The 14874-nt window shown below is 39.3% G+C and overlaps 1 protein-coding gene and 1 non-coding gene across 2 annotated transcripts in view; one reads left to right on the top strand and one right to left on the bottom strand.

Annotated features, from left to right (window-relative positions):
* Positions 1-3453: 3453 nt before the first annotated feature.
* Positions 3454-14874, top strand: part of SNX3 (sorting nexin 3) — a 48786-nt gene continuing 37365 nt past the window's right edge. The window contains exon 1 of the mRNA XM_023254224.2: positions 3454-3921. Coding sequence (XP_023109992.1) covers positions 3760-3921 — 162 coding nt within the window. The 5' untranslated portion in view covers positions 3454-3759. The remainder of the gene's footprint in view (positions 3922-14874) is intronic.
* On the bottom strand, positions 8700-8806 carry LOC111560747. The gene has a single exon (XR_002742721.2). It is a non-coding gene; the product is annotated as a U6 spliceosomal RNA (small nuclear RNA).

Genomic DNA, 14874 nt, shown 5'->3' with positions numbered 1-14874 from the left:
AATAAGGAATATGCAAATAAAAATACCATTTAGATTAGTGAAGATTAAAAAGTTTTATAACACTTCATGTTGGTGAAGGTATGGACAAAGAGGTACCTTCGTACATTGCTGAACAGGGTGTAAGCTGGTTAAACCTGTACAGAGGAAATTTTGCAATATCTCTGATAAGTATCTATACCTGTATATCCTTCAGGCCAAGTAATTCCATTCACAGCAATTTATCCTATAAATATAATACCATGTGTGTGTAATGATGGCATATTCAAGGCAATTCATCACAATACTGTAATAATGAAAGGTTGAGACCCCATATATATTTGTTAATAGGGGACAAGTTAAATTATGGCACACCGCGTAATGGAATACTTTGCTGCAGTACAAGTATGGAACTATCTTCAAGATACATTGTTAAGTGAAATAAGATACAAAACTGTGTATCCTGTGGTGTTATATATACCCTAATAGACTACTGAAGGGACACAATTTTTATCTCTCATGGCCCCATAGTAATACAGGCACACTATATTTTTTCTAATGTTAGGCGCTTAGGAAAACATAAAATTAGTAATATATTTCTAACATCTTAGCCTATCCCTGGAATATGCTGATGTCTTCCCATTCCTATCCCCACTACAATTGCCAATCTCTCTTGAGTTACCAGTATTAATACCCTGGTTATATATCTTTCCACACTTTTTCCCATGAACATACAAAAATATGCACATATAGATGTACATATCTTTTTTTTTTGTTCTGTTTGTTTACCCAAATGAGATAATATATTGGACATATTTTTCTGTGATCTTCACCAATACACCATGGATATTCCTCTTCTAATTCTAATAACTAAAAATAGATATAGTCTTCATTCTGACTAGACATTGCCTGGACAGAGAAAAACTATAAATAGGGTCTTTACTTTCATTCAGTCACTAAATTCTCCTGTTAATTCTAGCAGCTTATTCTTTTTGGGTCTTTCTAGGAATACAATCATATCTCCTGAAAAACAATTTTCCTGCCAATGTTTATACCAGGAAGCTCTTCTTAGCTGTATGACTGCTATAATGCTGGGTTACTATCCTCTCTGACTGCTTCCCACTGCAGGCAACTGTTGCTGCTGTCCAAAACTGCTCTGAGTGGTCTTCAATGAATGAGACAGGAGCTTTCTATGAGAACACCTCAGGATATTTTGTTCAAGTGTCACAGATGACAGCACAATGCAGCAGTTCCTGATCTCTTAGTTCTCATATACTCTAATTCAAAGTGTCATCTTGTAGGGGCCAAGAGCACACCATCCTAAAATATGCTACTTTGGCATATTATTTTCAATTTTTTTAGAGTTTGTTTTGAAAGAGAGAGAAAGAGAGAGAATGAGCAGGGGAGGGGTAGAGAGAGGGGAGCAGAGGATCTGAAGCAGGTCTCTGTTGACAGCAGAAAGCCGATGGGGGGTTGAACTCAAGAACAGTGAGATGGTTACCTGAGCTGAAATCAAGAGTCAGACTCTTAACCGACTGAGCCACCCAGGTGCCCCTGGCATGTTATTTTAAATAAAAGTTACTTGGGAAACAGTGGGTGCAAGCACAGTCAGACCCTTCTCTCTGCACCCTGAAAGCAGGAAATAAATCTCCCACATGAAAGGTATCCTTTTCACACTAAGTTAAAAAAAAAAAAAAAAGCCTTATCACCAGTGATAGGGACTTTAAAGCCTAGACTGCTATAGAAAAAACTTTGGTACTTTTTACTAATCTATCATCCTAGCCCAAATTCTGCTCAGAATTCCTTACTAATTAAAGCTTCCAAGCTTTAATTAAGCTCTGTGTCAATTCTTCACAATTTATTGGCTTTTTGTCTAAAAAGTATAAAAATTGCCTGCCTTAGTCATTTCTTTGGATCTCAATTTTCATTCTCATTGGGCCTCCATGAGCATGTAATTAAATTTTGGTGTTTTTCTCCTGTTAATCTGTCTTATGTCAGTTTGACTCTCAAACCAGCTGGAAGATCTTAAAGGGTAGAAGGAAATTTTTTTCCTCCCCCACAATCTGTACTCATTTCTTGAACTCACTGTTGTAATAATACAAGCCAAGTTCCCATTTGGTCTCTGGCAACAGGACACAGGCCCAGCAGAGTCCTGTCTGAGCATACTTATTCTGCTATTCCCTTTACTCTCTGAAAGAAGTATATTGTTGGAGAGGATTTTTCTGACCACCCTGTCTAATGAGCTTGTCTCATTCTCTATTACGTTATCCCAGTTTTATTTTCCTTTTTTTTTTTGTTGTTCTTTGTTTTTGCAGTTTTACTTTCCTTACAGCACCAATCATATTGGCAAATTTATTATTTATTTGACTTATTGACTTATTATGTCCCCCCAAGATAGACCATATACTACGCTATAAACTTGATGAATTTAGAGAATTTCCAGTCTTATTTGCCCTTAGCTCTCTAGCATGTACAACTGAAAAACACCTACTAGACCTTCAACAAACAAGTGTTGAATCAACAAATGTTGAGTTTTCTGGATAATAGTCTATATCATGTTAAAGTAATTTCTTTATTCCAACTGCTCCTAGTGTCATTAGGTTGCCAATGATCTGGGCAATTTTTCAACTTAAGGGACAGATCCAATTATTTAAAGTGAATGAGGTTTCTGAAACTCAACATACTTTTAAAAATGTAGATGCAATTGCAGAGCTGACATAAACAGAGACAACTCTCTAGGTAGATTTTTATCCTTCTACCTCAATGTTCCAAATCTGCATTTGCTAGAGATGAACTACCATCTACTTGTTTTAGCTTTTTTTTTTTTCATTTCTTATAAAGGCTTATCTGAGTTTCATTTCAAATATTGTAAAAATACGTTTTTGTTTTGTCTTGAACTTACTGGAACTTTAGGGAAATGAGGGAAGAAAGTTGCAGGTCACCCAAAATAGGTCATGAAAGGCAGATTTCAGCCTACTTACTACGTTATTTTGTTTTAGACAGCCGACCAGTCCCCAAATGGTGTGACCCTAGTGCTGTGATCTGCCAAGGTCTTTTGTCTGTATTCCACTCTACTACTTTATCTCCCTCCGTTTATCAATCCATACACGTGTATGGTCAAACTGTCAAGTTGATATCAAAATCCTGACGTGAGGCACTTGTTAATGGTTGCCTAGAAAGGCATTTTCAGTGGTTCACGGTGAGACGTTTGGTAGGCTGCGACAGAGTTTTGTTTCGAATGCGGGCACACCCTCCAAAACTTGCCGTTTAACTTTTGTCCCCGCAGCAAGGCCGCGAAGACCATTTCCGTTGTTCCTCCCAACGCTCCAAGCCCAAGCTGCTTGCAGAAAGACAGGAAGCGCCCACCCCCGAGCCCCTAGGTCCCGCAGCACCTCTGCCGCAGCCAGGCGGCGACGCGCCCTCCCGGTGCATTATGGGCGCTGTAGTCTGGCCGGAACCTGCTCGCGACCAGAAGTCCCGTGACTGTCGCCGCTCCTCCGCCGTCTAGCCTGCAGTCCCCCTCCGCGGCCTCAGCTGGGCTTTCCGAGCCCAGGTCGCGGCGTCCCGGAGAGTCAGCTGTTTTTCCCCTGGGCATAAGAGGCGGAAGCCGAAAGGACGCAGGGAGGGGCTTCGCGCGCTGGGTGAACGCCCGTCCTACGTGCTCGTTCGCTTCGCGACCGCTGTGCGCGAGCCCGGTGTCCCCGCGGCGGGCAGCAGCGGCGGCGTCGGTGGAACTCGGAGGGGGCGGAGGGAGTCCGCGGCGGCGGCGGCTGCAGCAGCGAAATGGCGGAGACCGTGGCGGACACCCGGCGGCTGATCACCAAGCCCCAGAACCTTAATGATGCCTACGGGCCGCCCAGCAACTTCCTCGAGATCGATGTGAGCAACCCGCAGACGGTGGGGGTCGGCCGGGGCCGCTTCACCACCTACGAAATCAGGGTCAAGGTGAGGCCGTCTTTTCCCCTTCCAGGGAGACCCCCTCCCGCCCTCCGTGGTCGTCCCCAGCCAACCCACTAGCGAACCCCCTCTGGTGGCTACAGCCGCCCCGGCCAGGAGCCCCGGGCTGACTCGGTCGGGCAGCCTTGTCCACGGGCGGGGTCTTGGGCCAGGGCCCTTTTTCATGTAGGGTTTGGAAGGGGGCTGCGGAGTGAGCTGAGCCCAGCACTGGCCCTGGGAGAAGGTGCTCGAAGAAGAGGGCGTGGGTTGAGCGCCGCTTGCCCCTCAAGCAGCTGATCTGGGAATGACATTTGAGTTGGAAAGGTGTAGATCTTTCGAGAACGCTGTACTTTATCGGGAGGGGAGCTACATGTGATTGAAAGGGGGTTTGCGCAAAGTTGAAGTTTTCCCAGTTTTCTTTTCCCGGAGACTTTTTCCAGAGGTGGCCAAGCTGGTTATTCCAGGCCCTTCCTGAGCTACCAAAGTAATCTAGGTTGTACACTTTTCTGAACAGAATCTAGTGGCAGCTCACAAAAGCCTGACGAATTTGGTAGGGCTGAGCCTGGCGAGAACGGAGAATTGACCTTAGCATTCTGGGCCACAGTCGTGCTAAAGGCTGAGGTGTGGCAAGTGTTGTCTACTTCGCAATCCAAAATTACAACTGCCTTAAGAAAGCCTATTCATTTAGGGATCTTGCTCTCTTAATTTCGAGATTTGCACTTCACTGAATGAAGGAATCAGCTGAAGTAGAAACATACTTATAATTTCATAGCTAGTATTTGATGGCAATAAGTAATTCAGATGATTTGAAAGATGCTAATTGAGAATAGTGCTTCACTTTCACTGTAGTTCACAATTAAAGAACTTGCTCGTGTATGGAAGTATCTTTAAAAATTAATTACATAAAACGAATCTAGCTGTTAAAAACGACAACAAACTGTTTTACTAAAAATTAAGTATAATAAGGATTTCACTTCAGAGTAATCGAAATTTACATAACAAGTTACTATAAATAAATTGAGTAATTTCTCATTAACTTGTGCACTTTCGGCCTGTGTGGTTAAAAAAAAAAAAACCAAAACCTGTAATCTACCATCTTAACGCTTTTTAAGTATACAGTTCAGTAGCGTTAAGTATATTCATATTGTGACACTTATGTACATAAAAATGATTTATCATGTATTGCTATGAAAATGTTAATGATCAAACTTTAAGATATGAAACTAACAGTTTAATGTTATAAGCCACCCTTGTGTCCCTTTGAATGTGTAAAATGTGGACCCTAAGCAGTCTTATTATAGTGAAATTGCAAACTCCAGGCTCCAGTGTACTTAGCGAAGTACTTTACCACATAAGCCTAGTGAAAAAGGCCTTCCTTCCTTTCTTGTTTTTTTTTTTTTTAAACTTTTGGTATGATTTTGGATACATGACAGATTGTTCACTAAGAAGAACTTCCTCTTATACCCTTATTTACCACCATGTTTTCCTTTCCTGTGCTAAAACAGAACTTGGTATTCCTGTTTCTAAACTTCCATAGCTTGTACTTCCTGTCATGCAACTGAAGCAAAATCTCCTGCCTACACTTCCTCCATTTAATAACTTTGTGTTTATGTTGCTGAGTGCAGGGTATTAAATACACTCTAGTATAGCTTAATTATTAAAAAAAAATACATCTGATACCTTACTGAATAGCTGATGTGGCACTTAAAATATAGTGTTCATTTGTATTTTTGAGACTAATTTTTTTTTAATATTGGTTAATGAGTTATGGAATTAATAAAGTATACACCCACATCGGTTTTTTTGGGGGGGAATGATGTTTATAGTCATAAATGCAAGTATCCTCTAAAAAACTGTGGGTTTCTAATGCTTATGAAATGCCACTGGAGTTTTTCTTAATATATAATGTGTTAGCTTGAAACTTAGGATACCATATAGTAAAGACAATAGGTTTTAAGGAGCATGTGATTTTTGAGAGTAATTACAATCTTGTGTTAAGGGAGAATGGCCAGCGAGATGAATAGGTAAATCATTTTGTAATTTTATTTATTACTGCCTTTCTAAAATGTTGCTGCTGTCCCTAGCCCCTACTGCCTGCATTTTGCTGTTGAATTGCCATGTGGAGTTTGGGCCCTTAAACTATCTTCTAGTTACTCTCTAATTCTGGTCTTGAGAAAAATGTTCAATTTTATAGGCTCTGATTGAAATTACTCTAATTTACAGAGTAATTTTATCTAGATGGTGGCACTTTAGAATGCAAGTTTCCCAATCTCCATTTATCTTTTGGTTTAAGGGTAGTGTTTAAGACTATTAGGATCACTTGATTAGTATCTCTGGGCTTTTGAAAATAATTGGTACATTGTTAATGTTTTTAAAAATTGTTCTAATGGGTAGGTACAGCAGAGAGCACCATAAATGATGAAAGGTTTAGGAAAGCTCAGGGTCTAGAATTATTTTGTCATATTAAAGAGAAGTCTAAAGGGGAAATTCAGTCACTGTTTATGAAGTTTGTACTATAATGTAACCTTAATTTTCTGGGGATTTTGAATTAGTTAAGATCTTCTGTTGTAACTAGAGACAGTTGTCTCAAACAGGAATGAAGTTAAGGATCTTTCTTGAGTCCTGAGTTCAAAGAATAGATTTATCATTTATTAGCAGAATAAGGTACACAATCTAAGTTCCATTTCCCCTCTGTAAAATAGGTATGCTAACAATAGCACCTACATTGTAAGACTAAATGAGATAACGCACATAAGTCTCTTGAGCATTGACTGATAATACTAAGTGTTCAAAAGTTACCTTTTTCTAAATGTGGGTATCTTCTAATTTAAAAGGCAGTTATCAATTAACTACATTTTCTGTATTACCGTGCAGTTGAATTAACTAAAATTGTTAGATTTTCTTGGCATGGAAGTATACTTTCATTGAGGCAAGCGTGGCATAGAAGAAGCCGTCTTGTTTAGTACTTAACCAAGTAGCTTGTTTGTTTTAAATTTTTATTTTTTGTGTGATTCCATGTAGAAAGTTGTGATGCCATTTGGAAGGTGGTAAATTGCATATTGAGCCCAAAAATATTGAGTAGAGTATTTCATATTTTAAGGTACCACATTTCCTATGATGGTACTAGTATTTTTTCCAGTTTTATTGAGGTATAGTTGCTATGTAATGTTCATGTTTAAGGTGTTCAACAGAATGATTTGCTATATGTATATATTATGAAATGATTACTGCAGTAAGTTTAGCTAACATTTAACTCCTCATGTAGTTCATATAGTTACAGAAGTAGCCTTTTAAAATTGAGGCTTATTAAAATAAAAAGCTGAATAGTAAAGTTTGATAAACATTTTGACAAGAAAGATGGTCAGTAAAAGTATCATCTTGATAGTGTTTGCCATTCTAAACCTGTATTGGTGATTTTTCTCTAGGTGAGTCCACTCTTTTTTTTTTTTTTTTTAAAGATTCTTTATTGGTTTTTATTTGTTTTTTGAGAGAGAGAGAGACAGAGAACAAACCGGGGAGGGGCAGAGAGAGAGAGGGAGACATAGAATCTGAAGCAGGCTCCAGGCTCTGAGCTGTCAGCACAGAGCCTGACGTGGGGCTCAAACTCACAAACTGTGAGATCATGACCTGAGCCGAAGTCAGAGGCTTAACTGACTGAGCCACCCGGGCACCCCGAGTCCTCTCATTTTAAATTGGGAGTTATTAATATCCAGGTTGGAAGCTGAGAAATAAATTAATTCTTAGACTTGTTTTTAGGATTTATAAGAATGTATCATTAAAGGGCCAAAGTAATATTTTAAAGAATCAAGGTATTTTAGTGCCAAAGGACATCTGCAGTATCTATGCAGCTTTCTCAGTTGGCCATGAGATGTCTGATACACATCTTTGCTGCTGGCTAAGGTTGACATCCAGTATCTCCGTTAAGGAAGGGCATGTGGGGGCACCTGGGTGGCTCAGTCGGTTGAGCGTCCGACTTCAGCTCAGGTCATAATCTCACAGTCTGTGAGTTCAAGCCCTGCATTGGGCTCTGTGTTGCCAGCTCAGAGCCTGGAGCCTGCTTCGGATTCTGTGTCTCCTTCTCTGCCCCATCCCCCCTTTCAAAAATAAATAAACATTAAAAAATTAAAAAAAAAAAAAAAGGAAGGGTATATAACTAGCTTTGAAGATTCTGTTCTTACTTAGTCCATCCCTTAAGTTGGGAAGAGGGAGTGGCCTTGCTATATTGGGTTATTAGGGACTGTTCTATCTGTATTGTTCATTTTAGTACATCAGGGACCCAAGGCACAGAAGGTTGTCTCTTACCCAAAGTAAATTATCTAACTAGTATTAGAGCCAGGGTTAGATTTGAAGTATTCTGGTCCTGGTTCAGAACTGCTTCACAGCCACAGTTCATTTAATTCAAAACAGTACATTAAAACCTTTGTTATCAACAGCCTACTGTTGGAGCATCCTCAGGTGTCTGAACCTTTTGAAGGAAATCCCATAGTTGGCACTATGCGGTAATCCACAGTAGGTCGGGTGCACGCAGGAGAGAACAACTGCAAAGAGCTTGCTATTAAATTTTGTGCTCTGATGAGATGACCTGAAGAGAAAGTGTTGTTGACTGGCTAATGATGTTATAAAAGAGATTTTTTTTCCTGTGTGTGTTGAAGCTGAAGAAGAGATTTATAACTTGAGTACTTATTCTGTTCAAGGCATTGTGCCATATATATATGTGTGCCATATATATATATGTATGTGTGTATATATATATGTGTGTGTATATATATATATATATATATATATATATAAATATGGAATGCTTCACGAATTTGCATGTCATCCTTGTTCAGGGGCTGTGCTAATCTTCTCTGTATCATTCCAATTTTAGTATGTGTGCTGCTGAAGAGAGCACTGTTAAATCTATCTAATGTGATCTTTGAGGTAACTAAAGAGAACAAAAAATAATCCTGTTTTGCAGATGTAAAAGCTGGGGTCCCTGTTGATCCTTTCTTGTCCCTCCCTCATTCTTACTTTTTGTTCGAGTCCTACTGAACTACTTGTATCTCCTGAAGAAGCTGAATTCTCTTTTATCTAGGCCTCTTGTATCTATACACTTCTTCTGCTGTTAAAAACAGTCTTTCTGGGGTGTCCAACTGGCTTGGTTGATGAAGCATGAGACTCTTGACCTTGGGGTTATAGGTTTGAGCACCGCATTAGGTGTGGAGATTACTTAAAAAAATAAAATCTTAAAAAAACAAAACAAAACAGTCTTTTCTTTAGTGGCCTCATTTGGCTACTATTACTTGTCCTGTAGGGCTTAGTCATACTGTCACCTTTTTAGAGATTTTGTTCATCCTTAGAATTTAGACTGGATTTCCTTCTTGTGTGCGCTTGTAGCCCTATTGGGATTACGTTGTTTGCTGGTCTGTGATTTCCTTTAGTTCCTGTATCTTCCAGTATAAGCTCCTAGAGGACAGGGACTGTCATTATCACCCTTACTCAACACCTGGCACTGCGCTTGGTGCATAGTGACATTATGAATAAGTGAAATTTAGGAAGGTTAAGTAACTTGCCCAAAGTCATGGGTATTAAATGGCAGAACTTGGATTTGAATCTAGATTCTTCTGACCTTCAGAGCCTGTAGTGAACATTCACCTGGAGCTTTGGACACTGTTGAGATTCTCATTTCATTAGGTAGGGGTGGGATATGGAAAGTGGGAGTTTAAAAAGCACCCCAGCAAGAGCACTTAACTGTACACAGCAAGGCTTGTTCCTGGTTGCACCATGCTCTCTGTCTCTGAGAAGTATGAGAAAAATATATGGAACCACAGTGATTGGTAGCCATGATGGGATTTAAAAAGGCAAATTCTAAATAAATAGAAATAAACAAATCAACAACTAACCAAAACAAAACAGTGCATCCTGACAGAGATCCGAGAGCAGAGAGGAAAACCAATGACATTTGCCAAAGATAGAAAACTGTTTTTGGAGGGGAGGCAATTTAGATAGTAGCTGAAAGCATAGCAACTTGTACAGCTTAGCTTTTTGGGAAGAAGGGGGGAGGATTTTACTGTATTCAGCCAAGACAGATCTCTTCCCCCCTTGCACCATCCTTGTCTGTATCACTGTGTAATAATCATGGAGGTAAGCTGGGAGTTCAGAAAATGCAAAATATATATCCATATAAGAAATTACTATATTTTATTAGTATTGCCGTTCTGTCTTTAAAGTGGAACAATCTAAAAGCACTTAACCTTTGGGGCGCCTGGGTGGTGCAGTCAGTTAAGCGTCCGACTTCAGCCAGGTCACGATCTTGCGGTCCGGGAGTTCGAGCCCCGCGTCAGGCTCTGGGCTGATGGCTCAGAGCCTGGAGCCTGTTTCCGATTCTGTGTCTCCCTTTCTCTCTGCCCCTCCCCTGTTCATGCTCTGTCTCTCTCTGTCCCAAAAGTAAATAAACGTTGAAAAAAAAAATTTTTTTTTAAAAAAATAAAAGCACTTAACCTTTAGCTATCTTGGTGATTCTTTGTTCATAGAGATTTTCCCTCTCTTCACCATCATAATCATGCTTACCAAAAAAAAAAAGAAAAAGAAAAATGCTGAACTGTTGTTTTTAGATACTTTGATGTTGTACCATATTGTGTTGCTTTTATATAAGCAGACCCAGCAATTTTTTGAATATCAGATAAGAAAGATGGTGTCCAAGAAAAGCAATACTATAATCTTGGTACAGCTGTTTACTGATTTATTAGTTAGATGACTTGAGGCTTTCAACCAAAGTTGTACTTCCTTAAGGAAATACTTAATTTAGAGCCTAGGAATTTTGACATGATGGTAAAGTGGGACATTTGATGTAGCTTTTGCAAGAAAGGTTGTATCAGTTAGGATACAGTTTGGGCCGTTCTCATGGAGACTTCAACAGTAGTTTATTTTTTTACATGAGAGGTCTCAAGGGCAGTCCTGGGCTGGTACATGACTTGACTGTCTGCTTCCAGCATCACATCCATCTTCTAGCCAAGGGAAGGCATATTCCTGCCCAGTGCCCTTTCCCACAAAGGAAGCTGGGAAATTTAGTCTATCTGGGCAGCCTTGTGAAGATAGGGAGAACACTGTACTTTGCTTTGCCACAGTAACAAATAAGTGATTGGGATTAGTTCCTGTAGGGTGTGGCTTTAGCAACATTCTGATCATCTTTCTTCATTCTTTCCTTTTTTTTTTTTTTTTTTTTTTGTCTGTGCCTGATACTTCAGAGTTTAGAGAGAGTTCATTTGATTTGTAAGAAATAAAATTGATTTCTCATTAGGTTTGACAGTCTTCAATGTGAATGAGTTCTGATCTCTTCCTGAGAATTAATTTTGATGAGTTGAGAAAGGAGACAAACATGAAGATGGCATATCTGATACAGGGGTGTACCATGGGATTGGGGTTGGATTAGAGATACTGAAAATAGATGATTAACCTTTTTTTTCTTTTCTTTAATGGCTGTATAAAACTATGTGGCAGTTAGGACTAGCATTTTAACTGATGGTATTGAATGAGTATATAATTTGAGCCATGAATATAAATAAGTGAGATCAGTATCTCTTATCAGAGAATCATAGGAAGACTTAAAGTAATTTTTATAAAATTACTTTGTGTCTCATAATATCAGAATGGGCACTTTCTAATTCTTTGCTCTTTAGACTTTGATTTTATCACTGATAAAAGCATCTACGTTTGCTTGGCTTTCCTTAAATTATTCCCACACCTGCGACCTATAGATTGCTTGCTGGTTTTCCCCATTCCTGCCTTGTGGGATGTTTGTCTATTCCATAGTAAGAAACAACATTTTGGGGCACCAGGGTGGCTTAGTCAGTTAAGTGTCCTACTTTGGCTCAGGTCACGGTCTCATGGTTCACAAGTTCAAGCCCTGCATTGAGCTCTATGCTGACAGTTCAGAGCCTGGAGCCTGCTTCGGGTTCTGTGTCTCCCTCTCTCTCTCTCTGCCGTTCCCCTGCTTATGCTCTGTCTCTCTTTCTCTCAAAAATAAATAAACATTTTTAAAAACCCAATATTTTGATAAGTGCAGTCTACTTAAATTTACAAATGCAATGACTTAAGATATGTAAACTCGGGGCGCCTGGGTGGCGCAGTCGGTTAAGCGTCCGACTTCAGCCAGGTCACGATCTCGCAGTCTGGGAGTTCGAGCCCCGCGTCGGGCTCTGGGCTGATGGCTCGGAGCCTGGAGCCTGTTTCCGATTCTGTGTCTCCCTCTCTCTCTGCCCCTCCCCCGTTCATGCTCTGTCTCTCTCTGTCCCCAAAATAAATAAACGTTGAAAAAAAATTTTTTTAAAAAAAGATATGTAAACTCATTATAAAGTCAAAAATATTTCATAGTTTAACTAAAGAGGGGCACCTGGCTAGCTCAGTTGGTAGAGCATGCAACTCTTGATCTCAGGGTCGTGAGTTTGAGCCTTATGTTGGGCTTAGGGTCTACTTAAAAAAAAAAAAAAAAAAGTTGGGTAGCTTACCTAAATAGGCTGTAGAGAATTATTTTTCCAAACTGAATAGAAAATTACCAAAAGACGAAGTCACTTTAGCTGTTCAGATATAGGTCAAGATTAATACCACTAAACGACCAGTGCAGTTTTGTTTTTTTTCTTTTAAACTGAGTATAAGACAAAGGAACCACATAGTCTTTGATACAGTGGTTTATCCTTGTGATCTTATGCCTTCTCATATGAAGGCACCAACTTCTAAAACTAGACAAATGTAAAATTATGAATACTATATGGTGAATACTGTAGGTTATTGGCTTTTGGTTACAATTTAACTCAGAAAAGGTGTCATGCTTATTGTTAGGCCTCTGACCCTCCTTAATTCCAAGCAAGGTCTTGGAAGCAATAATATCTTCCATTTACTGCACACATTAGGAGAAAAATACTTTGACTTTAGCAACTTGTGATTCCAGGTCTCAAAGTCTAAAATATATTTAAGTATTTCGGACGATAAATGTGTAACTACACAATTTCTTCTGATGTTACATTTTTTTTGTTTGTTTGTTTCTTGGTTTCTGTTTTGAAAAGAAACCTGCATGTTAACTTCAGGCATTTATTTATAATGAGCAGGAATAATTTGTTCTTTTAAAAAATCCAGATCCATTTGTGACAGGATAGATTTTAAAAATCCAACTTAGAAGACTATGAAGTAAGGGCAGCTGGCTGGCTCAGTCAGTAAAGCATGCAACTCTTGATCTCAGTGTTGTGAGTTCGAGCACCACGCTGGGTATAGATATTACTTAAAAAAAATTTTTTTTAAATAAATAAAAGGCTATGAAGTAAAAAAATACATGTATCAAATATGTAAGGCACCCAGAGCTGCTATATGAAGAAAGTTCAAGAATGTCAAAGCTAAAGAAGCATTGTAGAAGAATTCTAATTATATAAAATCTGGTAAAACATTCATAAAAGTGAGAAAGGCTTTATAGGTTGGAGTAGGCCATCAGTTATGAATACAGTTCAGTGGATTATTTAGAAGGAATATGTTCTTCGATTTGCTTTTCACTAGAATTTTGGATATGCCTTTGTCTAAAACTGTTCTAACATAGTAGCCATTAGCCATGTAGGGCTGTTTAAATCAAAGTGTTAGATTCAAACTTCCAGACATCTATTTGTCCAGTTTCCCTGGGATGAAAGTTGACTTGTTGTTAGTTCATTATAAGTGATAATTGGCCTTGAATATACAGGATGGTTCATATATGAAGGAACCAGTATATATATAGGGCTTCTCCTGTATTTCTTTAACCTTTTTGCCCCTTTTCACTGTGTTTGTAGTCATTGGTCCCTCCATAGTCTGTTCACTGTTCCCCTGTGCCAAACTCCAAGCATGCACTGATTTCAAACACACCCTGTTCTCTGCTGATTAAGATAGACAAAATTGGGGGCTCATCTGTCTCTTGGTTTTGGCTCAGGTCATGTCCCAGGGTAATGGGATCAAGCCTTGCATTTGGCTCCATGCTAACAGTGCAGAGCCTGCCTGGGATTCTGTCTCTTTCCCTATCTCTCTGCCCCTCCCCTTCTTGCTCACGTGTGCATGACGTTTTCTCTCTCTCAAAACAAACAAATTTTTTAAAGTTGTATGAAAAAAATCTCTAATGCTTTAAGAAAAAAAGGAGGAGGGCACCTGGGTGGCTTAGTTAAGTGTCTGACTTCAGCTCAGGTCATGATCTCATGGTTCATGAGATGCTGACTGAGCCACACAGGTGCCCCAAAAGAGAAAATTTCTTAATCCAGCCAAAGGTTACAGACTTTTCTTTGTAGGATAATGGTTTTATATTAGGAAATTGAGCACACATCTATAAATTGTAGTTAGACTATAGCTTAATATAGCTTAACCGAAAGAACTGGGATGAGAGTAAATGGTGCCATTCAGAATGCATAGAATTTCCCTTTTCTTCAGTCCTGTACAGGTAGATGTAAAATCTGTGTGGTTCAGACAGATTTCAGTTGTATTTGCTTTCAGGTCTGTAGAGAGCCCCAAGGCCTTCCCAGGATATTTACATTAGGGCCCCTGAAGTAATTTCCTATTCTGCAATGAAGTTGGGTCTCTTACAGACAGGCCTTGCTGTGACCAGTGAAGAGGAAATGCTTCCCAAAATCCCTTCCTGCCCCACTTCCTCAAGGGTTTTTTATGAGGGCCTCAGAAAAAGTCTGTTAGATTAAAACATTTTGAAGTCTTTATGACTAAATTCTCATGTAGGCAAACTAAAAGCAACTCACCAGTGGATATTACGTCCGGATTTTAAAGCACTTTCGTAAATCAGTATTGTTCCGCACTATACACTTTAATACCTTCTTTTCTTAAATACCTGAAGTTGGTGAGGAGTCCGCATTGGCTGCAAAGGATTGAACAAGCTGTGAAGCAAAAACAGCTTCAGATGTAGATTCATTGAAATGTCCTAGAGAACTTCCATTTTTATAACTTCCTAACTTAAATTCTTGGTTG

The sequence above is a fragment of the Felis catus genome, chromosome B2, assembly GCF_018350175.1.
Source record: "Felis catus isolate Fca126 chromosome B2, F.catus_Fca126_mat1.0, whole genome shotgun sequence".
Lineage (NCBI taxonomy): Eukaryota > Metazoa > Chordata > Mammalia > Carnivora > Felidae > Felis > Felis catus.
The sequence above is the reverse complement of the archived record's forward strand: the minus strand, read 5'-3'. Positions and strand labels throughout refer to the sequence as shown.